We start from the raw sequence: 26,243 nt of genomic DNA, 5'->3' as shown, positions 1-26,243 counted from the left end.
AGGTTAATGGTTTATTTGGAGTAGCATGTTTTTTATATAACTTAACGCAGGAGGAACGTAGGGATAGAATATGGTGTCGCTAAAGAGTGGTTTAGGAAAATTACAAACGAAAGTGTGCAGTTAGATATTTCCATGATTGATGCATATCTTTCCATTTTGTATTGCAAGCCCGAACAAGTAGGTTTGCATAAAGTTGATCCAAATAATCGATTCTAGATGTTCGTGGCCTTCCAGCTTGTGTATGATTCATTGGCACACCTACAACTCTTGATTGTACTTCAAAGTGTACACACTATTCATCAGAGTGAGGGACTAGAATCACTTCAATTGCATACATCTCACGTAGTGTTTGTGTCGTGTAATACGTTGACACAAAAGCTATGCATGAAAGCTTCAACTTACTACAAACAAATTTTATATTGATAGTTATAAATGTGCATTGATATAGTAATTAAAAAATAAAAAAAAATTAATAAAAACACGAAATATGCCTGTGTGCAGCGAAAATGTGTGTAACATTTCAAAATGCACTGTTACACACATTTTCACAATTTTCATATAACACTGTATTTTGAACTATTACGCAGTTTTTTGTTGTTGCTAAATTGGTCTAAATAGCGAAAACACTAAGTTATGTAAATGCATACATTATTGTTGCAGCTGCATAAGAGCAAGGAATGAAGTCCATGTCAAACTCTCTACATGAGCAACTTCTTTCATTGAGATCCACAATATAGTGCTTTGTGCCTTCACTAACCTTGAATTTCATTGAATTAATTGCTTCCACTAGCATCGTTCGACCTACCTCTAGTGATCTTTCCAACTTCTTGGTTGCATAATCTATCAATTCATGAGTCATTGACAATGCTTTCCCATGCCGCTCTACAACCCAATGACCAATCAATGACCTCACAAATTCCATCAAAGTGCATATAGGCAATCTCCTGGCCCATCTCAGTCGACTGTTGAAAGATTCGGCACAGTTAGAAGTTAGGAACTCATAACGTCTAATTGGACATTGACTCTGTGTCCATCTACGTGGTTCAACTTCTACTAATTTTCTATATGCATCATCACAAGTCTCAGACAAATTGGAGAAATGAATATCAAACTCCGGACTCCTATAACATTTTGCACATTTTTGGAACATTGAAACAACATGCACACCATATCTTGACAATTTTTTTTTTGCAAATGGTACGTGCAAAGTCCGTGAGGAATACCAGGAGAAACGACCTCAATAGCATTCTTAATGCTACGATGTTGATCTGAGACAAATAACAATTGATCTGGACATCCAAATGTTTTTCTCACTGTCTAAAAAATTATGTCAAAAAATTGTCATTTTCTTTATCACCAATACCAACAGCCAAGGGAAATATTTGCTCATTACCATCTTTTGTAGTAGCCACAAACATAATGCCCTTGTACTTCCATTTCAAATGTGTACCATCAACAACAATCACAGGACGACCCGATGCTAGAAAACCACCAATTGAAGCAGAAAGAGCCATAAAAACATACTGAAAGCAATTAGAACTATCAGTCTGCAATTCAACAGCCGTACCTAGATTGGAAAAAGAATTGATCAATTATTTAGAAAAATTGAAAAAGAAATAGAGAAATATTTTTTTTCCTTGAAAGAAGGTTATGCAATTCAACAATCGTATCTAGATTGGCTTGCTGAACCATGAACAAATATGATGACAACTGTTGAAGTGACTTGTCTTTGTCTCCATAGATCATACTAACAACATAATTTCTCCCCATCAAAGCTGATTTATAATCAACTTGAATTCCAAACTGCCTCTGAAGTTGAGCTAACATCTCATTTGGCCTCAGAATTGCCCATTCATTCAACAAAGTAGGTGCAAAAAATGCATCTATCACTTTTGCACCAACAGTCCTTCGCCCATGATTTCTCAAGTCCATCTCACAAGTGTGTGGAGCGTTCCATTTTGAAACTCTCCAAACAGAACCTGTCTCAACTGATGTAGCACGCATAAGGAATGCATATTTTTCTTTATTCATGTAGACAACTGAAAATCGTGTCTTATTTGAACGTTCCACAACATAATCAATACGATTTTGCAAATGATATAAACCCAAAGAAATCTGCAACTTCTCTTTATCAGCATATGTACAACCTGAACTCAGTGCCTCCCGTCTGTATAGGTCAGTTCCACCTACATTATCACAAGAAAATGTGTCTTGATAAACGGCACCTGGAATAACCCATTGTCGCCCTCGAGTGGAGTGATATTGAAGGTCGTCTTATTTCACAATGTCACTCACTGATGAACTCTCTAATGGTTGCACAGTATGTCTATTAGACATAGGATGAACAACGTCTTCAACAACATAATCATTGTCTTCATCAAGACTATCCACATCGTCCCCATCATCATAATCAGTATCCACATCGTCCCTGACATGATAATCAGTATCCACATCGTCCGCAACATCATCTTCAGCAACATCATCATTGTCATAAATCAATACATTACTCCTTTCATCCTCCGGCTCTATATTCACAATGTCACTCAGAATATAACCTTGTGCCACATTGACATTGTGAGCAACATGAGGCATCACATTTGCATACAATTGCGATGCAATATTTTGAGCATTTAATAAATGCACAAAACCAAGATCCGTCACAGCTTGTTCCATAACACAAGATATAGACTATGTCAATTCACGTGCACCCATTATAAACTTCACATCATTATCATTGGATATGTTCATTATCAGTTCCCCTTTAGAAGACTCAACCAAAGAGTTCAATACATAATCATATATATTCCTATCTGCATGAACAATACCTTCAATATGCCTCATAAGAGTATTGTATGTATAACCATTCGTTGGGACAAGCGCAAATCTTCTTTCCCCACCTTCATATTTGTTATCTACCTATGATCCTCCATAGGATATAATCATGGACTTTTGACTCATCTGTTACAAAACAAAAAAAAAATCATATAAAAAACCACATACTTATAAATAAATAAAAATGATTAATATTTTGAAAAATTATCGTTTTTTATACGGAAATCTTATCTAAAATGGGTGTAATGGTTCAACCTACACTGTTACACACATTATCGACTGAAATTGTGTGTAACAGTGTAGTTTGAACCATTACACACATTTTTGGTTGATAATGTGTGTTGAAGCATTTTGAACTGTTACACACAATTTAAGACGATAATGTGTGTAATGGCTAATTTTGCAATGTTACACACAATTTCGGACGGTAATGTGTGTAACAGTGCAAATTTTCGAACGATAATGTGTGTAACAGTGCAAATTGTGCACTGTTACACACATTATCTTCCGAAATTGTGTGTAACACTCAAATAAAGTGTGTAACTATCGATAATGTGTGTAAACAAGTATATTTTTATGTAACCATGAACACAATTTTTCTATTATCAAGATTTGCCCAACAAAATTTCAAAATCCAATTTTTCAAAAACCTCTCAACAAATTCAAAGATATATGAGATTACGAGGATGTGACTTACCGGAAACGAGAGGAAGAGAAGCAAGATGGCTTTGGAGACCGCCGGAAATTGGTCACCGGAAAAAAAAGCCGCTGGAGACGGTGGTGACTTGGGGAAAAAAAATTGTATAACTTTTTTTTTACCCAAATATGATTTCACCAAAAATCTAGGTTTTGTTTTTTGTTTTAACTTTTTTTTATTTTACTATTTTGTGAAATTTTCAAAAATAGTAAAAAAAATAATAAATCAAAATATATTAGTAAGGGTAATTTTGTCATTTCAACACTAAAAGGCTACATTTTCCATATATTTATTTTCATGGACATATTTTCCTACAACTAAAAGGTTTTGGCTAGAGTAGGGGTTTCACTCTTATAAAAACTACTTGCCTCAAGAAAAAAAAAAACTATCTCCTTTTCATTTTAAATGATAAAATTGTCATTACTTAATAGCTTTGATGTTTCATATCGTTGCTTTATATTAGTCAAATCTTCAATTTTGTCCGATATGTTCAACCAATCAAGTCGAGTATTAATGTGAATTTATAAGAGCATTTGGCTCTAAAAGTGACTCTAAAGAGTTAGGTCCTCACCTTAGATCCTCCACTCTCCAGCCTAAAAGCTTTAAAATAGGCTTTTAATTTTCTCATTTTATTCCATTTTAACTTTTTAATTTTTAAAATTAACATTTCATTTAAATTAAAACATTATATTAATTAAAATAAAATACAATAGTTTAAATAAGAACTACATTTTCTCTACGCATAATGGCTTTTTCGAGCATACTTTTGTGCGATGCCAATTGTACTCCAGACATCTTCAAAGTGTCCGCATTAAGAATTTTAAAATCAAAATCTTCTTTTTTTAACATCGAGAGCTTCCTTATTAACACCGGTGGCTACCTTATGAGTGGTGCTAAAGAGCTCGATTCCTTTGGTGGCGTAGTTCAGTACCTCGTATTGAGTCTTGTCCCCACTTGTTGAGGACTTCCACATTCTTTTCCTTGTCTTTGTCGCGCTTGGCCGCTTTATGGCTTTGGTGCCTTGTGGTTATGCTTGGCTCGGAGGATGTAGTCGTGCCCTACCTATTCGATCCTTTGGAACGCTTCGACGAGTGCACATCATTGTCGGTAGACGCGAAGCGCTGAGATTCGCGTAGAATCTATCAGTCCTGGAAATACTTAAATCTAGCTCTGTGGTTGATATTGTAGCTCTCTTATGTCTGTTTAGTTATTTGATCATCACTCATTCCACTCCCCAATTGGCTCTACACTTTTCGTAGATCGACTCTCACTGCTTGACGTCCTTTTGGACGCGTTGAAAGTGAGACTTAATATGCTAGTTGTCACGAACAAGAGTGTCAGAAGGCCAAGCATCATTGAACATTCAAGCTATTTTTATTTATCACTGCAAGTAAATCGTCACATTTCCTCAAAATCTCTTCGTGAAGCATAAAGAAACCTAACTCCAGTCAGATTTCATTCGGTTTCGATTAGTTCATGTTAAAGAACGACCGACGCTCTATTTACAACATAAAGAAACCTAACTTCGACAGGGCTTCATTCGATTTCGATTAATTTGTGTTAAAGAGAAACCTAACTTCACCAACTCGGATCGTCTTATTCTAAGGTTATTGTATATTTGAAACGAATGAAGTAATTATTTTAAGGGTTGTATGCATTATCTTTATTCGCCCTTTTCCCACCCCAAATGACTTGTTTTATTATCAAGTAAGGGTGCGTTCTCTTTGGTTATAAATTTATCATGGGAAAATGAGGGATAACCAAAATTTCACCCTTTAAATCCTTCTTTTGTTTTTCCTCATTTTCTACTTAACCATTATTCATTCCTCATTTTCACTATAAAGGATGGATAATATTATCACACCATTTTTGGAGGGATAATATTATCCTTCTTTTGTAGTGTAAAGGGGGAATGAGTAAGGGTTAAATAGGAAATGAGACAAAAGAAAAGAAGGATTTAAATGGTGAAATTTTGTTTATCATTCATTTTTCCATGATAAATTTATAATCAAAGAGAACGCACTCTAAATATAATTTTATCCTTTAAAATTAAAATTAATAATAGTTATAATTTTCATTTAAAATAGATATTTCCTCTCCCCACCCTCAAATGATTTTGTTTTATTATCGGCTAAAGACAATTTTATCCTTTTAAATTAAAATTAATACTACAGTTTTATAATTTTCATATAAAATAGATATTGATTTTGAAAATGAGTAAAGTTACCAATTTACCATTAACTCATTATCAAATTACAGCGTCTTTCCTTGGATACAATTTGAAGGCATCATAGGGCATATGAGTAATTTCCTCTTCTTTATCTGTTTCTTCTTTCTCATTAATACCTTTGATACAAATTAGTCTTTCCTTGGATACAATTTGAAGGCATCATAGGGCATATGAGTAATTTCCTCTTCTTTATCTGTTTCTTCTTTCTCATTAATACCTTTGATACAAATTAATAGAAAGAAATATAATTATATGTGAAGTACAATTACATTTGATGTAAATAATAAGTTATACTAAGATATTTATTAGTATGAGTTGATTTTCCATTTTTAGAAGTGGCTTATTGAATTGGGACGTCCCAATAAAGAAATATCGCCTATATCCAAATACTACCTCCGTCCACTAATTGTTGGCCTAGGAGGCAAAACACGGATTTTAAGAAAAAGTGTAGTGAGTGGAGAAAGGGACCCACAAAATATATTGTTTATTAGTTAAGTGGAGAAAGGGACCCACAAAGTGTATTGTTTATTAGTTGAGTGGAAAAAAAATGTAGTATTGTTTATTGGGACCACCAATTAAAAAATTATAAAGACTTACTATAAATGGGTAGGACATTTTTTGGTGGACGGACCAAAAAGGAAAGTAGGCCAACAATTAGTGGACGGGGGAGTATTTATTATGAGTTGATTTTTTATTTTTAGAAGTGGCTTATTGAATTGGACGTCCCAATAAGGAAACATCGCCTATTGAATTGGACAGAGGGAGTATTTTTTTTTCTTTGTTTTAATTTAACTCTTTCTATTGTAACCTGGCTAACGATCCCTGTTAGACCTTCGTCGTCATTATTTTTTCTTCCGTTGGAAGCTTACTGACTGTTTGTCCATGGGCGCTTCAGAATCATCTCTGACGAGCTCCAAAGTAAGAAACCCTAGCCCCAATCTCCATAAGTATTCATAAATATCTCGATTTTCATCATCGTCTTTGTATGTCGCGATAAGATTTCGGAGGATGGAATTACCACAGTTTCAGAGCGCGCGGAGGGCGTAGACCCTATTTTAGAGAGGCTTAAATCTCTCAAAATCGTGAGTCTTGTGCAAAGTTTCACTTGATGCATGTTTTATTATATATATTTTTTTTCTGAATTTTGTTGTGTTGATTAGTTTGGTTAATTACATACATGCGCGTGAACATTGAACAGACGACTCCGATACTTGCATCAGCCCCAGCGGAAAGTACCTTAACGGATATCCTTGTGCGGAAACCATTTTCTTCTTCTACTTCTGGTAATTGTTCCTTTGCTTTGATGTGTGCCAATTTCAGTTTCTTGTGTTAAGTGTGAAAAGAGCAGTAGCGAATTGGTATATTAGGTTTAGATGTGTTTATGTTGATAAACTTATCCAAGCTGTTGTGCACTTTGTCAAACTAATACTAATGTAGCTCTCCAGCTTCAAGAACAGTTAATTCGAGTGTTCAATGCATCAATTTCACATTGTCCGTCTATTGTCGGATTCCCTGTATGATTTAGTTGGTTTTGCTCTGTTAACAGTTTATACATATTTCATTAATTGTACTTTGCCCACAGACCATCTCTGCTCTCCACTATCGAAGACTAGCACATATACTTTGCTCTGATACTTGAATTATGCTTGTGATGGTGTCTACATCTTCCATTTTGTATGTTGATGAAAATGATGCTTAATTTGGTGAGATGCCTCATTTGAAATATTAAGATGTGGTGGAATACAGCAAACCTGTCACTAGGCCATAATCAAGTCGATGGCCTGAGATGCAATAAAAATCCCCAATATATATATTTCATATTTGTCATGAGTGATCAGTTGATGGACTTTATCGTAAAATGAAATCACTGTATGTCTATGGTGGTGTAGATATCTTCTTGCGAATGAGAAATGTAATATCATTAGGATAATTTCATGGAAAACGTATCAGGCGGTCACTTTCTTGCATTCATACCTGAGTGGGAAACTCTTGTTGTTTTTTATTTTTTTTATCTTATTTCCTTTTGATAAGAGCATCGGTCAATATGGTTGACCCCCTAAAACTTTATTTCCTTTATATTTGGTCTAGGTACTTTGGATCCTAATGTGCTTCTAGAGCTTTTCACAATTTATCGTGATTGGCAGGAGGAGAAGGCACAAAAGATAAGTAAAAGACAGGTTGGCCTTATCATCTTCGTGCGTTTAATTAGGTTGTGATTATCTAAACATGGATAGAATCTTATACATGTATGATGTATATAATGCTGATCATTTTTGGATGAGGGAAATCTGTAGCCACAACCTGTGGGTGCGCTCAGAGTAAATGCTAATTAACTTAGAGGGTTAATGCCAATCACTTTTACAGTGTGTTAGAATGTCATTGTTCCATTAGTACTTCTTTGCACAGGCATGCTTATGTGCCGTTTAAAAAGTGGATGATCAACATCGATCTAGTAAAATCAGGTACTTTAAAGAGGTTGCACTTTCAACATTTGTGAGTCGTCATTGCCATATTTTTTACTTGCTAACTATTTTTCTGGGCCATTTGCATGCTATTGCAAAGAAAAGAATGGTGCATGCTGCTTCTTGTAACATCAGCATGATGGTTGACCACTATATGGGCGTCAATTTTTGTTTTATTTGTTTATGTGAAGCTGGATCTTGAGAAATGAAAATTGAAACTCGACAATTGTAGAACCATATTCTCACAGGAGCTGAAACTAGATTGTGAGCATATACACATAGGTTCTTGAGTGCATATGTAAATAAGTGGTCGGGACTCGGGATAAAATTTCAAGGATATATAGTGAGGGAGAAGTTCTGTTCTCCTATTTGAAGCTTCATTTCACACTTTCTTGTTTCCTTTTCTTTAATCCATTCATTACTTGCAGAGGGAGGAAAAAACTAATGCATTTGCTATATCCACTTACTTTAATATGCAGGAAGAGGTTGAAAATAAAATAGAAGTTGCAGATGCTTTGGCTGTGAAGCTTCTCCAACGTTTCAATTACTCAGTCTCGGCGATCAAAACCACATCTAATCATCTATCAGAAGGTACCTGCTATATCCTAGGACTATCAATTCCTAATTTTGGACTTGTTCATAGTGTTATGAGAGGTTACTGTAGGCGGTATCTGTTTTATATATTATACACATCCAGTGTTTTTCTCGTTGTTAATTTCTTGAGTAGTGCTTCTAGTGACAATGCATTATAAATTTCCATCACATGGTATCATCTTTGTTGAAGATGATCTGAACCCTACACAACAATGATTGTTTTGATTGTACAGTCCATTCATTGCAAGTGGAACTTGGAGAGTTAAAAGGAAGGTTAACAGAAGTGATTAGCAATTGTGATGCATTATGCAAGAGAATTGCTAGCGAGGGGCCAGAATCACTGCAATCTTCAGTAAGGCCATTAGCAGCAGTCACCACCGATCAAAAGACCGTCGCTGTCTTAGCATCTTCGCCTTCAACAACAGAGGAGAATCAACCCCCACAGCAGGAACAGTAGCCCTTTCTTTTCATATTCTTTTGAGGTTCAGTTATGTTGAGGCAAACTCTCTGAACCCGTTACGTTCCAATTCTATAGGTCTTATGTATTCATGACTTGCTACGGTAATGATAATGTTGATGGATTCATGAAAATGAACAATAATTTGCTGCATATTTCAAAGATAGAAATCAGACCCATTATTGCTGTGTAAGATTCGGAGACAGCGAAATGTGAAGTACTCGGTAGTTTTTTATGCCTGAATCCAGATCTGATGCCGACACTCGTCATTAGACTAAGATGTATGATTTATGAGTAATAACAACTCCAAATCTAACAAAAGATATGATGATGATGATGATAGAAGAGCAGAATGTTCTTAGAATTGAATGGATAAGCAGGCAATAAATTAATATGAAGAAACAGCAAAGATGATCAAGGTTGCTGCTGGGCGTCCAAGTAGCCTGCATCGACAAGCACTTTCTCTCTCTTGGCGAGCTCAATGTCTTCATCGACCATCATCTTGACGAGCTGCTGGAAGCCCACCTTGGGCTTCCAGCCGAGCACCTTCTTGGCCTTGCTGGCGTCGCCTTTGAGATTATCCACCTCAGTGGGGCGGAAGTAGCGCTTGTCGATGACGACGTGATCCTTCCAGTTGAGCCCCGCGGAGCCGAACGCAACGGTGAGGAACTCCTCGACGGTGTGGGACTCCTCGGTGGCGACCACGTAGTCGTCGGGCTTGTCCTGCTGCAGCATCAGCCACATTGCCTCCACGTAGTCCCCGGCGAAGCCCCAATCGCGCGAGGCCTGGAGGTTGCCGAGGAAGAGCTTGCTCTGGAGGCCGATCTTGATGCGGCCGACGGCGCGGGTGATCTTGCGGGTCACGAAGTTCTCGCCGCGGCGGGGGGACTCGTGGTTGAAGAGGATGCCGTTGCAGGCGAAGATGCCGTAGGCCTCGCGGTAGTTCACGGTGTACCAGTGGGCGGCGCACTTGGCGGCGGCGTAGGGGGAGCGCGGGTGGAAGGGGGTGCTCTCGGACTGGGGCGGCGGCGTGGATCCGAACATCTCGGAGGAGCCGGCCTGGTAGTAGCGGATGTGGGAGCGGCCGGAGGAGGCGATGTGGGAGCGGACGGCCTCGAGGAGGCGGAGGGCGCCGGTGGCCACGACGTCGGCGGTGTAGTCGGGGATCTCGAAGGAGACGGCGACGTGGGATTGGGCGGCGAGGTTGTAGACCTCGTCGGGGAGGATGGTGTCGAGCCAGCGGCGGAGGGAGGAGGCGTCGGTGAGGTCGGCGTAGTGGAGCTTCATGCGGGCCTTGTGGGCGTTGTGAGGGTCGATGTAGATGTGGTTGATCCGCTGCGTGTTGAAGTTAGACGACCGCCGGATCAGCCCGTGCACCTCGTACCCCTTCTCCAGGAGGAATTCCGTCAGGTACGAACCGTCCTGCCCAGTAATGCCCGTGATTAGTGCGATTTTCGCCGATTCCGATTCAGATCTGACGGCCATTGGAACTAATTTGGGGACAAGAAGACGCCGATGGAAACGAGACTCAAATTTATTGACGATTTTTTTTTTTCTCTTCTCTGCTAACTCTACTTCCTTTTTTACTTTTCTTTTTTCTCCTTCTTCTTCTTATTAATTGTGGATTTATTTTCTAATTTCACTCATAAATGAATGGGGTAGAGCCTAATATATATGTTCCCTATTATATTTCGAAATTCAAATTCAATTATATATATAATTAAAATAAAATCATTAATAATAACAAGAAAATATAAATTTTTTTAACGAATAAGATTGTAATTTGGTTCCGAATTTTTTAGTTTTTTTAAATTCGATTAATATTAATTTTAAATTTTGAATAATTTAATTTGACTTGATTTTTTTCTCAAAAAAATTGCTAATTGGGTTGGATTTGATTTTAGTCTAAACTCAAATCAAAATTTGAATGTGTGGAGAGAGAATTTTCTTAAGTTTTAATATTTAAATAAATATAATTTTTATATTTTAAATTCAATATTTACATAATATATATCAAATTAAAGTTTTTGTCATGATCTTTAATTTGATATGCATATCAAATATTTTATAATTAGTCAAATTTCATAATTTTTTTTAAAAATAGAAAAATAAGAAGATAAAGAAAAAGAATATATATATATATATATTATATATATATAGCTTATGAATCAACCTTCAATTTTATTCTAACTATAAAATTGTCACTCAATTTTGAAATTGATTTGAAATCAATTTGAAATTGAAAACTCCCTTTTTAATATAACTAGCATTTGCACTCGTGCGTTGCACGAAAAATATTTTTATATTTTATTATATATAAAATTGATTATCATTTTATTATTATATAAAAATTCTAAATATAACTAAAAATAATTTAAGATAAATATATTTTAGTTTAATATAAAATAATAAAGAATAATTCATATTAATAAAAAATGATATTGTGAAAAAAGAAACAATATAAGTTAAAAGATAATTGAAAAAAATATATTTATTAAAAAAAAGAGGAGAGAGGAGAGAGAATTTTCTTAAGTTTCAATCTTTAAACAAATATAATTTTTATATTTTAAATCCAATATTTACATAATATATATCAAATTAAAGCTCTTGTCATGATCTTTAATTTGATATGCATATCAAATATTTTATAATTAGTCGAATTTTACAATTTTAAAAATGAAATAAAATAGAAAAATAAGAAGTTAAAAAAAAGAGGAAAAAAAAAGATGTATAACTTATAAATAAACCTTCAATTTTATTCTAACTACAAAATTGCCACTCAATTTTAAAATTGATTTGAAATCAATTTAAAATTGAAAACTCCCTTTTTAATTTTTTTTTTATTAGGAAAAAGAGCAATTTATAAAAAGAAGGGGTATCAGGAATACCCAAAGGCGAGAGGATACAAAGAAAAAAGCAAAAACATCAACCACGATCAGGGGAATCACCACAGAACTCTCAAGACGAACTAACCATGTAATTTTGCCTCTGTAAACCATCGCCTAAAATCAGAAGTGATACGCTGCAATTTAAAAGCCTCCATCCACCCCCAAATCCTTGTTTTGATCTCCGCAACCAACTTCTCTTTCCTCCACATGCCTTGGTTGAACTTACAAACATTCCTCTCTTTCCAGATGCACCAAATCGTGCATAACCAAACCACAAGAAGAAATTGGCTGTCATCCTTGTTTCCAAGATTTATAAAGGCCAACCGATGCTCCTTAGCCTTATGATTCATAGTTGTCTGTTTGCCAATCCACCGCAAAATCTCTTTCCAAACTTCATCGGCTTTATAGCACTCAAAAAATGTATGATTAACTCCCTTTTTAATATAATATAGATAGTATAGATATAGATAGATTTATGTAAAAACTATAAATAAATGTAAAATTAAATTTGTATGGCACCACGATCCACGAATGAAGCAACTTACTCTTGTACGCTGTAGCGTCTATTTTAATCGAAATGAAATGAATGCCCTTTAATTTTATTTTCTCTCAAGATGTTTGAGATTTTATTTCCCCTCACGTTCCTCCACAACTATATATGTATAGGGGTGGGACGGTACGGTATACCTTATTAAATCAACCATAACTTATATCTAATCTTTACCTCTGATATGGAGAAAATTCATACCTTTACTTGTAAAATATTTAGATTAATCAGCGGACTCAACATATATATCATTTAGCTTGTATTAATAATTGATGGGGGAGTATTATATATAATAATGATGTAGCTAGTAGTATGGGGTGCGGTTATAGTGAGAACCACAATTATGTGAGAACATAAGAACCAATAAAATTACTTCATCTGCTATACAAATTAATGCATCCGCTATTAAATTTAATGCATCCGAAAAAAATAATTTTTTTGCTCCCTTCAGGATTCGAACCCAGCACCTGCATCCATCCACCAAGATGATGCATCCACCGTAGATCTTGATGATCGAATGACTTAAAATGGTTCTCCGTTCTTATTTTATTAGTGGTTCTTATTTGAACCTCTCCCTAGTTGTATATATTTTTTCGATCGGGGCTTAAAATGTATTCCATATTTATTATTCTCTACTGAGTAAGTTTATTTATTTATTTGATACAGTATTGTATCTCATTGACTTATTCAACTTATATATAATTTGTAAGAAATCTAGGTTTCTTATTAAAAAAGAAAAAGAAAAAAAGAACTAACTCAAGTCCAGTGATCGTTTGAAACTTTGAATGTCAAAAAAGTTTTAAATATATAAAGCTTTGAGTTCCTCCCAACAAAAATCAAACTTGAGTTTTCAAATGCAAAATTCTTTACATTCAATCATTTTTTTTTTGTTTTGCATTTAGATTGTTTGGTTTTATATTATAATATTTTTATTTCTTAATTTTAGTTAACAACTACCACATTATTTTAATTATGTAAATTATTACTAGAATATTGTGGTTAATGACTTGGTTAAAAGTTGCGATCAAAAGCAATACACTTTACCAAAGATTCAAGAAACAACTCACGCTCAAGGAAGAACTTTAAAAGTAAAGAACACCGTCATATACGTGGTTTGACTATAAATCAACCTACATCCACGGAGGGTCATCAATCGTATTATTCAGTAATCAATCCAGTAACTACAACTTACAACAAGATGAGAAATCTTTGAGCAGCAATTAGGAACAAATCAAATCCTATCTCATTCACCTCTCCCGATCTTCCCTCTCGCTCTCGTGTATGCTTCGTAGTAAAAACCTCTAAATCTAAACATTAAACAACAGCTTATATATCAAGCAATCGAAACCTAATCACAGCCCTTCATAATGGACGTCTAAGATCAAAGCTATAGAGCTTTTCTCCGCAGCAAAAAACGTTGACAAACAAAAGTAAGAATTCTATTATTCTTGCTGCTTAGTCCCTTAACAAATTGCTGATAGGCCCCTGAGCTTTATAAGCTTTGCAGTCATCCCACAAGTTGATAGTTCAATATTACGAGTTAGTTATATTTAATTATTAATTTTTATGTACGATATAATCTATCTATCTATATCTATATATATATAAAAGCTCAACCTGAGCCAATTTGTGCATTTTGGCGGGAAAAAGAACAACCCATTTATCCAATGTGTAATCCAAATTTGTCTAATGTATAATGTAAAAGTGAAATCTGATTTCCAAAATCAATTCAAGACTTGGACCCCAAGCTTGACATCCAACAATCTTTTGGGTAAAAATAAAATTAATCTTCACATATAACAAACCACCGGATAAACAAAAAAATTGATGGTTAATACAAAATACTGATTTGGAGTTTGGCTTCCAGAATCAAATTCAATACTTACCCTCCAAGTTTCGGCCCCTATAAATATGACTTCTTCACTCCCACATTTCACATTAGTTGTTGGGCTGCAGAGACGTCATTGGCTTCTACAGAGTCGCTGGCAGATGGGCCAAGGCCGGAGTAAGCAAGACGACGACAAATAGAGTCGCTGGCAGATGAGCCGAGGCCGGAGGAAGCAAGACGACGACAAACAAATGATGGGCTTCGCAGTGACACACTGAGGCGGGGCGCAGGCTGCTGCAAAGATCTTGAGGTGAAGTGAGGCGTATGTTCTGCCTCTATATCATTGCAATCTTCTTTTTTATCACCAAAGTTTTGTGGGATGGCATGGTTGAACTCCCAACGGCTGTTGCGAGCTCAGTATCCTCCTTGATTGTAGATTTCTTGATTTTTTTGTCTCTAGACTTGTAAGGGTGATGAATAAGACTTATGCAGAATTAATATAATGAAATTAATAGTTATAATGAAATACTCCATAGATCTAGAGCTTACCTGAGTCAGTGAAAGCGGTGGTGCGACGGAGACGACGGCGGAGAGACGAATTCCAGAGGGGAAGAAGGGAGGTAGAAACCCTAGGAATTAGATTTTATGATTTGGGGATTTAGATATAGGGAAGAAATGGAAGGGAATGAAGGGGGGAAGAGAAGGGGCCGGCCTCGCCGCGCCGGAGGCGGCGAGAACCAGCGACGACCGCCGGAGAAGGAGGGAGAGAGAGAGAGAGGCGATAGGGAGGAGCGATAGAGAGAGAGAACAGAGAGAGAAAGAAAGAGTATGCGTGTGAGAGGAAGGGGAAGAATTATTAATCTGATTCTTATTTTGGTGTTATAAAATCTGAATTATTAATTTATTAAATCTGAATTATTAATTGGGCTTGAACTATATTTGGATCAGCTAATTCTGGTGGACCTGATAGTTTATTTAATGGGCTTAATTTGAATTAAATTAATGTTGGGCTTTGAGTTAATTAACCTAATAATTAGATTGATTTTCACATATTATATATATGTATATATTATAGGCAGTATGGTTTATGATACTCTTATGTTAGAAAACATTTTTATTATTATTTATATTATATAATCGATATTAATTCAAATGTCATATGAAATTTAATAATTTAATCAATGCATTATTTTATTTAGAGTATATAAATAAAATAACAAAGTTTATATATATACATATATGTATGTGTGTGTGTGTGAATAACAAGTTTATTTATTTTAATAAATAAATTAACTTGATTTCTCTTAGGATGTGTTTGCTTTTTATCCTCTAAATGAAGGGATAATATAATGAGATATAAATTTATCACTTAAAGTGGGGACTACATTTATTATATCTTATTTGGTTTGAAGGATAATATATTTATCCACTTCTTATAAGGTGGTATAAAATTATATCACCCTCTTTTAGGTATAAAATTATCCATTTCCCAAGGGATAAGGTGCTGCCCAAAAAATCATACAACCTGCCAGATTTTTTTTATACATCAAAGTAAACGAAGTATAAGGTGGTAAATGCAGCTTATCCCACCCTTATACCTCAAAACAAACACACCCTTAAGCTGTAATGTTATGTTGGATAGGAATCATAAATTCCATTTTTTATTTTGCATAAATATAATCATCTAATTCGTTATATTTCATATTTAACTTTTTATGTGATAAACAATATATTTTTTATTCCATAGGTTACTGATTATTGATTATTTCATAGGTTGGATTTGTTTTAGGTTCCACATTGATTATTGCATTGGCTGGATTCATTTTATGTTCATATATATATATCAATGACTATTAAGTATTGATATTTGAAACTTTAAAATTTTAGATTCTTGATAATGTTTTTTATATGATAGCCTAAAGTTTTGATTTGTATAAGATATTTTATTGTTTGTTATACATATATTTTGCTTTATTTAATATTATATTCCTTCTTATATTTGTAGTTATTTTGCATGTATTTGTGTAATTTGGTACCCGTGCGTATGCACGGGTAAAATCCTAGTGTATTTAAAACACTAATATGATTTACTAAAATTTCTAACTCTAGTATAAAAATCGAACTATTTTTTGCAATATTTCAAAGATCAATTTTTTATTTTTATTTTTTACAAATATTTCATAAATTATAATTAACCCTAAAACAATTAATTTAAATCTTGGCGAGGAAATAGCTAAAACCGAAATATATACAGAAACCAGGGGGAGTAACCGAACCCAATTAATCAAAATTTTTAAAATTAAAATCGAACCGAACCGAAAAATTAAATTAATCTGAAAAATCCAAAAAAATTGAAAAATCGAAAAATCCGAAAAAGTCGATTTTTTGTTATAAAATTCAAAAAAAAAAAAAAAAACTGCTCAAAATTAGATTTATGTATATTTTATCATTATCCATCATTCATTTTAAGAACATATAATTAAAATATTATACTTAGGGTTAGACTAGAAGTTAGATACTATTAGAAAATTATAATTAAAATATGAGTGGATTTTTAAAATGACCACTTTCATATTGTAAAATTAAAAATTGTCCACTAAGATAAAAATATTAAAAAATGGCCACTGTTACCAAAATACCCTTCCACATTAAAAATTTTAAAAATGGCCACTTTACATCACCCCTTTAAAAAATCCCGCAATTCACAACCAGTGTGAATTCACAACCAAATGTGAATTCACACTGGTTGTGAATTGAGAATTCACAACCAGTCGAATTCACAACCAGAATTTTTTGTTTGTGAATTCACAACTAGTCGAATTCACAGCCAAAATTTAATTCACAACCAGTCGAATTCACAACCAAAAATTAATTCACAACTAGAATTTTTTGGTTGTGAATTCACAACCAGATTTATGTTGGTTGTGAATTCAAAACCTGAATTTAATTCACAACTAGAATTTATTTTGGTTGTTAATTCAAGTAGTTGTGAATTTGAGTTTTTAAAGTTTGAATTCACAATTAAAACTGTAATTTATTTTGATTGTGAATTTATAGATTTGGTTGTAAATTCAAGAATATTAAGTTGTGAATTCATCGAGCTAGTTGTGAATTCAAGAACATTAAGTTGTGAATTCATCGACCTGGTTGTGAATTCTTAAATCTAGTTGTGAATTCTTAAATATAGTTGTGAATTCATAAATGTGGTCGTGAATTCAAGAACATTAAATTGTGAATTCATAAATTTGGTTGTGAATTTAAGAACATTAAAAAAATAATTATACAGCTCAATCAAATTGGTGTACAACACCAAAATACAACAACTCAATCTACCATCAAAATACATCAATTCCTCTAAATCAACAACCAAAATACAACAAAATATTATTCGAATCAATTCAATCTACAATTAAAATACAACAAACTATTATTGACTTCGAAGCATTTGGACGTGAATTCATCATTCACTTTGAGCTCGGATTTCTCTAGAAACTCCTTCAATCACACGGATCTTCTTCCTCTCCTTCTCTATTTTCCGCCGCCGCTGGAGATGAAGGGTGGCCGCTGCCGCCTTCAATTTATAGGGAAGAGAAACTAGAAAAACTCAAATTTACAACAGATTTGGGGGAGATCTGTCGAGAGATGAATCGTCATCTCCACCGTCGCCGCCTCTCATCACTGCTACTACCATCACCACCGCACAGCCCCACAGAGATTCGACAAAACCCTAGCTCTGGTGGCTATTATAGCCACAGTGGCTCGCCGCCGCCCTGAAGAAGTAGTGAGGACAACGCCGCTTCAGATCTAGGGTTTTCGCAGCCAAGATCTGGTCGCCGGAGTCTAGTAAAGAGAAGGGCGACGACGGTGGCTCCTGGCTATGGAGTCGCCGGACCACGAAGAGAGGAAAAATAGGCGGTGGTGGTGGTTCGCTGTGCGTCGCGGTGGTGGTGGCTGTGCGCCGCTGCCGATGCGATTGCCGGAGATTGAGTGGCGGCGGAGATTGAGGGAGAAGGAGAGCCGGAGAGGGAGGGAGAGAGAGAGAGGAACAGAGGTGTGAGTTGTGTTGACTGGTACGAAAAAAATGAGAGGAGAGAGATTGTGGATTTTTTTTGGAAAATTGCAAATATTTAAGGAGGGGTATTTTAGTCTTTTCGCGCAAAAAGTGGCTAAAATTTAATGTTTTTATTCTAGTGGCTAAAATTTATTTTTACTATATGAAAGTGGATAGTTTTATATATTTACTTTTAAAATATTATACTATAGATAATACATAATATAAATATAATTCGATTTTTGATTTTGTTAGATTTTATAAAATCCAAGCCTAACTGAACCGAAAAATAGAATTTTTATTAAAATAAATTCGAACCGAATCAAAAAATAAAAAAAATTAAATCATATTTTAAAATTTAAAATTTTGATTTGGATCGATTCAGTTATTCGATTTCGTATTTTTTGGTCACCCCTAATAATAATAAGAAAAATTGGCGCACAAAATGCCAAAGTAAACAGACACGTCATCATTTGGTGAGGTGTGATCGCTGTCACTGAGTTCGCTTGGCTCATAACACACAACGCACCACCCCGCGCTCAATAATCCGAGTAGGGTTTCTCGATTTCGAGCAATCTGAGAATCTAGGTTTTTAAATTTTGTTTCCTTTTTTGGTTGCAATTACTTGGAGCGACGTTTCGGACAACTTTGAAATACTTGCTAAAATAGGCGGCCGGAATTGATTTTTAATACGGAACTGGGATAATTGTTTATGGAGTGGTGTTGCATGACTGGGAAATGAAGGATTCGACGAAGAAATCCACCAGGGTTTCACCGTCGCAGGCGGCCGACCTCCGTCAAGTATAAATGCATTTGCATTTTATCTGCTAAGCTAAACTCGATTTTAGCTTGAATTTAGTCATTCTTCTCTGAGTCTAAGTTTTTTTATGCTGGATTCGTTTCTTTTCTCTGGTAGCTCACTTAGTTGTCATGTTTCTTTATGAATGACTGCTTGCTTAACTTCCGTGTATGAGGATATATGAATGCGAGTGGGGTGTTCCTAATTGAATCAAGTAATATGTCGAAGAACTTTTATAGTTAAACTAGAAGAGACATTTGCGTTTGTTGAGTTTCTTTATTCATTTGAAGTTCGATTGGTTGATAACCCGTGCAAATAAATCCTTTTGGTGGTTAGGTTCGTATGGAAACGTAGAAATGAGTGTTTGAAGATCATATAGTAGAAGGTTAAAAAGTAATATCATTAGAAGAAAAAATGCTAATTGACACCTAATGAAAACAACTATCAAGGAATCAACTTTAAAAGGCACAAGCTCTATGGAGGAAGAGGGGGGAGGTTCCACTTGAGCTTCGAGATGCATATTAATTGGATTTGAGCTGCACACTCGATCAGTATTGGGCATGGATGGCTCCTTGGTTTGATTTTGACAATTGGGGAGAGGTGGTTTGGGAAGGATTTGGATTTGCTGAAACTTTACTTCATTAATGTGTTAGCTTCGAGAGGTTTACTAGCATACAATGGATTAAACTGTGGTGCAACGTTCTTTGGTATGGATTTCTGAACATGATAATTGGCGGGTGATGATGACCGTTCATACTAAGAGATCACGCGAAAGCATAATATTTGTTCCATTTGGTGTATTGACATGGATTTCACCTATCAGTACCAATTAATTTTTATGAGATGAAATAGATTTTCTAGTAATTCTAGATGTAGTAATTTAATAGTCCCCTTATATGAAGGGAAGGCAAAGGTATACTAGTCTCACCTTAAGCGCGTGAATCACACTTGTACTTGATGAAGAAAGAGCTTCAATATTAGGGAAGACTATCTTGCATTATTAAATAGAGATGGAATAGCTTTCCTACCATACTAAATGAAGTGATATAATTATTCTCATCTATGCAACAAAGAAAGGGTATCCTATTGAGCGCGTGGATCACACTTGCTTTATTTTTATGGTGGAAAGATTCGAGTTCAGGAAGGAGTACCGAGTACTTAGCACATTTATATATCTGATTTTTTTATTTGATTTTATCTTCGTAGCACGTTGGTAGTACTTGCATTTGATGATTAGAAAAATCTTCATTTTTAGGGATGGAATATCTTGCATATTCTTTTTCCAAGAGTTTCTATACTTTATTAACTAATTTTGCAAAATAGGAATATGGATTTTCACTTTTAACTGTGAATCAATTGTCACTAGCAATTGTAAAGCAATTTCACCGTATAAATGAAATATGACTTCTATAGGCATTTGCAGGGTCAACGTTTGATAATCTTACCTTGTAGGAATAACTAAATTATAAAATTGATTTAAACAGCTATATATGAGTTGTAATATTTCACATGTTCCCCAGGGTTGTTTTGCTTGGTTAAGTAGATATGAGGTTATTTTTTATACATCACTTTGTTTGTTTGAACTACTCATGCTATTGTAAATCACTCTCCTTATTTGATGCTTGGGCAACTGAGTCTATAGTTGATAATTATACATATTTGCTATCCGATGAGTCTTTTGCATGTTTTGGTCATAAATGTCTCATCGTGTGATTAGTAATTGGTGGATTGTTGGTTTGGAATCGCCCATCATTAATTATTATATTATTTTTTTTCCATTTAGGTTGTTGATCTCCTAAGTCGAGGAAGATGCTTAACCTGGTTATTCCTACAGTCCTTCACATAGAAAAATGTTGGGCCTCTGTCAGTTTTAGGAACTATATTGAATTCAATTGGATCTTCGGATGTAAATTATAATTGGGGTCAAGTTATAATATTCGGTTAAATTCTTTTAGAACATCCAACTTTTTTCCTTGGAGAGCAGCAGCCCCCCCTCCCCCTGCTGTTGTTTTTTAATTACTAAAGAGCTTATGGGTATATGCGCTCTTGCTTGTGAATTATGTTCACGTCTCAATATTTTTGGTCATAAGACATGGCACATTATTTCTTTATGCACTCATCTTCAGGTTTAGAAAATGTCAACTATCGCAAAGATATTTTGACTTTGAGCTTTTACAGTTATGAACTTGTTTCTAATTTTCTTCTGTGGTACTTAGTTGAGAAAAATAGTTCATTTGGTTAATTTTCGTCTCTAAATGAAAGATCTAGGCACAGCCAATGTTTAGTCATATTCAGCAAAGCAGATCTGCTTTGTATGCCTTCTAGCTTTGCCATTGAGAACGAATAATTTTTCTGTTAGTAATCCACCATTCTTCTTGCATAGAAGATGGTCTTGTTTTTGTCTGTTGGTGGGAGCCAATACGTTGAAACCGCATATTAGCAATTGCCACTTGTTACATGGAGAAAGCTCTTCATACTTAGTTTACTTGCATTTGAGAGTTGTCTTGTAAAATTGGGACTGTATTCTGAATTTATTAATAAAGGAATTACATGTTAATGTCATGATATATTTTTGGAATTTATCGGAAGTAATTACTCAGCTATTTATTTTCAATGGACCAGGCAAAGAGCCTGTTACCAGAGGATCAACCTGCAAGAGTTAAAACTAAATCACAGCCATCATGTTCTAATGTTGTGCGCTCGAAAAATCACCTTGCTTGGTATGTTGCACTAAACACAAAACAATTAGAAAAGAAGATCTCTCACATTCCTCAGATCAAATGGAAATGCCCTCCCAAAGTAAGTTGATTGCGGTGAAATGTTATATTAGTCTATTGTAATCACTAATCAAAAGTTGTCTGGTTTCACTCAGCAGTGCTAATATTTTGTTTCATCAGTTTGCTTTAAATACTGGTTGGCATGTCGTTTCCGGTGAAGAAAGCCAGGAGGCAGAAGCTCAAAAGTGTACAGAATCGGCTGACCTCACTACAATACCTCCCTGGTAACATCATTTTTCAGTTTTTTATTTTTTCTCCCTTTTTCTTAACTTGACCATGTAAATCCAATCTGCATACAGCCTCTTTACTCCGCTGCTTGTGGAAGTTGATTGTCATGATAATAGTGAAACACCGATCATCCCAATCATTCCTATTGAAGAAATGGCTGCAGAAATGCCATTCGATACATCAGGACAACCACTGGCCTCATGCCCATCAGTATCCGGTGATCTTCCCGTTTCTCAGTCTGATCCTTCTGAATCTGAAGACCAATCTGTTCATGGTAAATCTCTTCCCCATATTCTGCATGGTCTGGAAAGTGGTGATCTGGAAATTGCAGTTGCTGCGGCTGCTACTGTTGCTGCAGTAATGAAAAGTAAAGATCATATCGACACTGGACTGTTGATCAAGTTCCTTAGCGACCCAAAAATGATTAAGAAATTGATGAATGGAAACGGATTGACATCGAAGCTTGAAGATGAAGCTCCACCTGCACCCAAAGCAATCACATCCTTGCCTTTGCCAAGCTCTACACCTGCTAATGAAACAGTGAGCAAAGCAATCCTATTCAACTCTACGACAGAGCCATTGAATCAATCTTCTATACTGCCTTGCTCTAAAGTCGAAACAGATATCATCAAAGCAACAAGTAAACCAAGTGGTGCTTATGCTGGAAATGGACCAACACACGCATCAAAGGCAGCAAAAAAAATGAGTCAATCACCAAGGTTTATCTCTAGTGGGCCGACTAAAAAGTTTACTGCTTGTTCACACACTCAAGAACAGAAAGTAAGACCTCTAGTGCCTAGCACTTTGAGACCCGATGAGAAAACCATCGACAGGCTACTGAAAAAATATGGTAGTCCTGATAATACCATCGACAGGCTACTGAAAAAATATGGTGGTCCTGATATTACCGGTGTGAAGCCTGTGGACTCCCTTAATCCATCCACCTCAATGCTAAACTTGGAGACGATGAAGACAATGATTGATGATTACGGAGCACCTGATGTGGTTCGGGTAAAGCCAATGGTTTCGCTGGTTGCTTCCAACTCAGTGCCACCAAACATAAGAGAGGTACGCAGAAAACCCTCCACGGGACCAAGTCCTCCATTGCTGGCCTCGACTGCCTCACCTCCTGTGACAAATTTGCACGCCTTGCCCATCGATGCTACAGGTAATTTCCGTCCCTCCTACACACCCATGGCTATCCCTGCCCGTGAAGTTGGCTTACAATATCACAAGTCCTTAATCAAACATGGAAAGATCCATGAAACTGAGAAGGACAAAGTCCCAAAGATTTGCCAATCTGGTAACTACTTGCAAGGGCTAGAGCAGTGCCATAAGATAACCAAAATCGAAACAAATCCAAAATATTGGAAACCTTGCCTATATTTCACTAGCTCAAGAGGGTGTCGAAACGGTCACAATTGCCCTTTCCAGCATGATGTGCCTAAACAATGGAGGGCTACTAGCGCCGTCGAGGCCCCGATAAATCCGGTAGCCATTGCCCCAGTAGCCAAGAGGATGAAGCTTAATGAGCAATTTCAAAAATGGCATTATTTGTGAGATGTTGCTAATGCTATCAAGAAATAGCGCAAACGGCCTTACAAAAATTAAGGCCTTTAAACTCATATGACTGCAGAAAGATACTGTTTTTTACTTTCGCAATTGAAAAACTACAGTATACAGCCTTTTTGTTTTAAAAGCTACTCCCTCCGTCCCATTATTTATGGCACACTTTCTTTTTTGAGCTATCCCATTATTCATGGCATGTTTCCTTTTTGGGAAAAAATAAGGGGTGGATTAAGCATTAAAATGCTCCCTAATTACCCTTAAATAAATCATAACTCTTCTCTCTCTCTTTCTCTCTCTCTCCTCCCCCTTACCAGTCGCCGCCTGCCTCCCTTCTCTCTTCAAACACCATCGCCCGTCGCCTCCACCGCCACCACTGCCCTGGCGCCCCCCACCACGTGGTCGCACCCGCGTCGCCGAAGGAGGGCGGCACCGCCGACAAGAAGAAGAGGCGCGCCGTCCATCTTCTCCTTCCTCCAGCGCGCCGTTCATCTTCTCCTTCATCCCGTGTCGTCTTTCCACGTCGTCCACGTCTGCTGTCCATCTTCTCCTTCCTCCAGCGCCGCCCTCCTCTAGGGCTCCGATTTGTGGAGTTGTGGATTCGAGAGGAGGCCGTGGATTTGGGAATATAGGGCTCCGATTTGGAGATTTAATTTCGAAACTTGTTTGGAATTAATTTTGATCTAGTTTCTGAAAAATTTGTTTGGTTTCTTCGATTTGGTTTTTGAAAAATTTGTTTGGTTTCTTCGATTTCTTCGATTTGGTTTCTGCAATTTCTTCAATTTTGGGAAGAATTTTTAATTTTTGTTTGGTTTCTGCCATGGAGAGAGGGAGAAAGGGAAGGGAGAGAGAGGACCGGGGGGGGGGGGGGGGACGGAGAGGAGTCGACGAGGCGGCGCTCGCTGGCGCTGGCGCCACCGTGTACCGGTGAGGTAGAGAGAGAGGGAGTGTATGTGACTGTGTGTGTGTTTTAATTAAAATAACACTACACATCTAATTCCCTTAATTCTACTCTTCTTAATCTTCGTGCCGAACAGTAACGTCCCATAAATAATGGGACAGAGGGAGTACAATTTACAGTTATGAAAGATAACTTTCTAATACTTTTTTTTAGCAAGAGTTTGTATGTTGAAATTTTTACCAAGTGCCCTCTCGTCTTGTCAAATGGAAATGATTAATGAATTCCATTTCCAGAACAATTGTTTGAATTCCTCATAATAATAATAATAATAAAAACAATTGTTTGAAGGCTCGACAAAAACTTTAACTAATTGAACATTCCGCTCTATTATAGTGCTGCAATATATGATCCAGAATATGGGTCTCGATTTGGACTTGAGGGCTGATATTTGTAAACAATGTGTCTCATCGATGTAATACCTAAACTTAACCAAAAATAGGTCTTCAAAGTATGAGGGCAGACAATCCAACATTATAAAGTTGTATTTTACTTAATACTACTCAGTTCCGTTCATCAAAAGTATAACATTTTTGGTGGGCATAGGTTTTAATAAATTATTGATAATTTTTATATAGTGAAAGAAATGGTCCCATCATTTTATGAAATGTGTGGTTGAAATTGAATTTGAGGTGATATTTTTGTAGATAAGAAGTATTTGTAAGGATAAAAGTTAAGGAAAAAATGTGAGACCATGTTCTAAAGAGAAAAGTGTCATGCTTTTGGTGGACGCCAAAAATAGCAAAAGTGTCGTACTTTTCATGGACGGAGGGACAACTATCTTTGTCCATGAAAACTGTAGTGTGACTACGAGTTTTAATAAATAGTTGGGAGATTATATAAAGTAATTGATCCATTAAAGTTGAGTGAAGAAAGGGTTCGATTAAAATTAATGTTTTAAATAATTGAGTTTTTTTGTAAATATTGAACGTGAATGAATTTAAAATATAAATGGCATTAAAAAGAATTACTCCTTCCATCTCAGCTTTTAGTATTCATTTGAGAGTGACACATTTTTTAATAAATTGGTTAGGTGTGTTGTGAGTGGAATAAAGGTTCCACCATTTATGTGAGTGTTAAAATAATAAAAGTGGAGTAAGGGTCCCGCCTACTTTTACTAAAAATAGAAATTGATACTCCCTCCGTCCCATTAAAGTTGGCCACATTCTTTTCGGCACGGAGATTAAGAAAGGGATAGTTAGTGTTTAATTAAATGTGGTACATCAAAATTAATGAATTAATTAAAATTTCCTTCAACCTAACTTTATCTTCTTCAACCTAACTTCACTGCATCCGGCGACGTCGCCGGCGCCGGTGGTCGCCGCTCGC

General features: G+C 35.8%; 5 protein-coding genes across 6 annotated transcripts in view; 3 read left to right on the top strand and 2 right to left on the bottom strand.

The window, feature by feature from the left end:
* LOC131001633 (uncharacterized) overlaps positions 1-26,243 on the top strand; it is a 465,975-nt gene that overhangs the window by 365,253 nt on the left and 74,479 nt on the right. The window lies entirely within an intron of this gene.
* On the bottom strand, positions 632-2,673 carry LOC130998154 (uncharacterized). The gene is made up of 5 exons (XM_057923587.1): positions 2,304-2,673; positions 1,690-2,186; positions 1,364-1,547; positions 1,202-1,268; positions 632-1,121 (listed from the first exon to the last, which is right to left on the bottom strand). The coding sequence occupies exons 1-5, from the start codon at positions 2,671-2,673 to the stop codon at positions 632-634; spliced, it is 1,608 nt and encodes a 535-aa protein (XP_057779570.1).
* On the top strand, positions 6,468-9,442 carry LOC131001681 (uncharacterized). Of its 2 annotated transcripts, XM_057928247.1 has the most exons (6): positions 6,468-6,677; positions 6,758-6,841; positions 6,958-7,042; positions 7,848-7,936; positions 8,701-8,812; positions 9,049-9,442. In XM_057928247.1, exons 1-6 carry the CDS (start codon positions 6,642-6,644, stop codon positions 9,270-9,272), a joined length of 630 nt encoding a protein of 209 aa, XP_057784230.1. In that variant the 5' UTR covers positions 6,468-6,641; the 3' UTR covers positions 9,273-9,442. The 2 variants fall into 2 exon arrangements, with proteins under 2 accessions (XP_057784230.1, XP_057784231.1); XM_057928248.1 differs by lacking the exon at positions 6,468-6,677 and having other exon boundaries at positions 6,684-6,841; positions 6,920-7,042.
* Positions 9,542-10,964, bottom strand: LOC131001631 (GDP-mannose 4,6 dehydratase 1). The gene has a single exon (XM_057928175.1). It carries the CDS (start codon positions 10,755-10,757, stop codon positions 9,687-9,689), a length of 1,071 nt encoding a protein of 356 aa, XP_057784158.1. The 5' UTR covers positions 10,758-10,964; the 3' UTR covers positions 9,542-9,686.
* Positions 19,066-24,093, top strand: LOC131001555 (zinc finger CCCH domain-containing protein 6-like). Its single transcript, XM_057928013.1, has 4 exons — positions 19,066-19,387; positions 22,008-22,184; positions 22,283-22,386; positions 22,462-24,093. Exons 1-4 carry the CDS (start codon positions 19,325-19,327, stop codon positions 23,948-23,950), a joined length of 1,833 nt encoding a protein of 610 aa, XP_057783996.1. The 5' UTR covers positions 19,066-19,324; the 3' UTR covers positions 23,951-24,093.

The sequence above is a fragment of the Salvia miltiorrhiza genome, chromosome 8, assembly GCF_028751815.1.
Source record: "Salvia miltiorrhiza cultivar Shanhuang (shh) chromosome 8, IMPLAD_Smil_shh, whole genome shotgun sequence".
Taxonomy (NCBI): domain Eukaryota; kingdom Viridiplantae; phylum Streptophyta; class Magnoliopsida; order Lamiales; family Lamiaceae; genus Salvia; species Salvia miltiorrhiza.
The sequence above is the reverse complement of the archived record's forward strand: the minus strand, read 5'-3'. Positions and strand labels throughout refer to the sequence as shown.

Coding starts and splice junctions, on each gene's coding strand:
- LOC131001555 (XM_057928013.1), top strand. CDS start 19,325: ATGAAGGATTCGACGAAGAAATCCACCAGGGTTTCACCGTCGCAGGCG. Junction 19,388..22,007: donor AGGCGGCCGACCTCCGTCAA/GTATAAATGCAT, acceptor TCAATGGACCAG/GCAAAGAGCCTGTTACCAGA. Junction 22,387..22,461: donor CTCACTACAATACCTCCCTG/GTAACATCATTT, acceptor ATCTGCATACAG/CCTCTTTACTCCGCTGCTTG.
- LOC130998154 (XM_057923587.1), bottom strand. CDS start 2,673: ATGGAACAAGCTGTGACGGATCTTGGTTTTGTGCATTTATTAAATGCT. Junction 1,548..1,689: donor TGTCATCATATTTGTTCATG/GTTCAGCAAGCC, acceptor GTTGAATTGCAG/ACTGATAGTTCTAATTGCTT. Junction 1,269..1,363: donor AATATTTCCCTTGGCTGTTG/GTATTGGTGATA, acceptor TATTTGTCTCAG/ATCAACATCGTAGCATTAAG.
- LOC131001631 (XM_057928175.1), bottom strand. CDS start 10,757: ATGGCCGTCAGATCTGAATCGGAATCGGCGAAAATCGCACTAATCACG.
- LOC131001681 (XM_057928247.1), top strand. CDS start 6,642: ATGGGCGCTTCAGAATCATCTCTGACGAGCTCCAAA. Junction 6,678..6,757: donor CATCTCTGACGAGCTCCAAA/GTAAGAAACCCT, acceptor TGTCGCGATAAG/ATTTCGGAGGATGGAATTAC. Junction 7,937..8,700: donor AAAAGATAAGTAAAAGACAG/GTTGGCCTTATC, acceptor TTTAATATGCAG/GAAGAGGTTGAAAATAAAAT.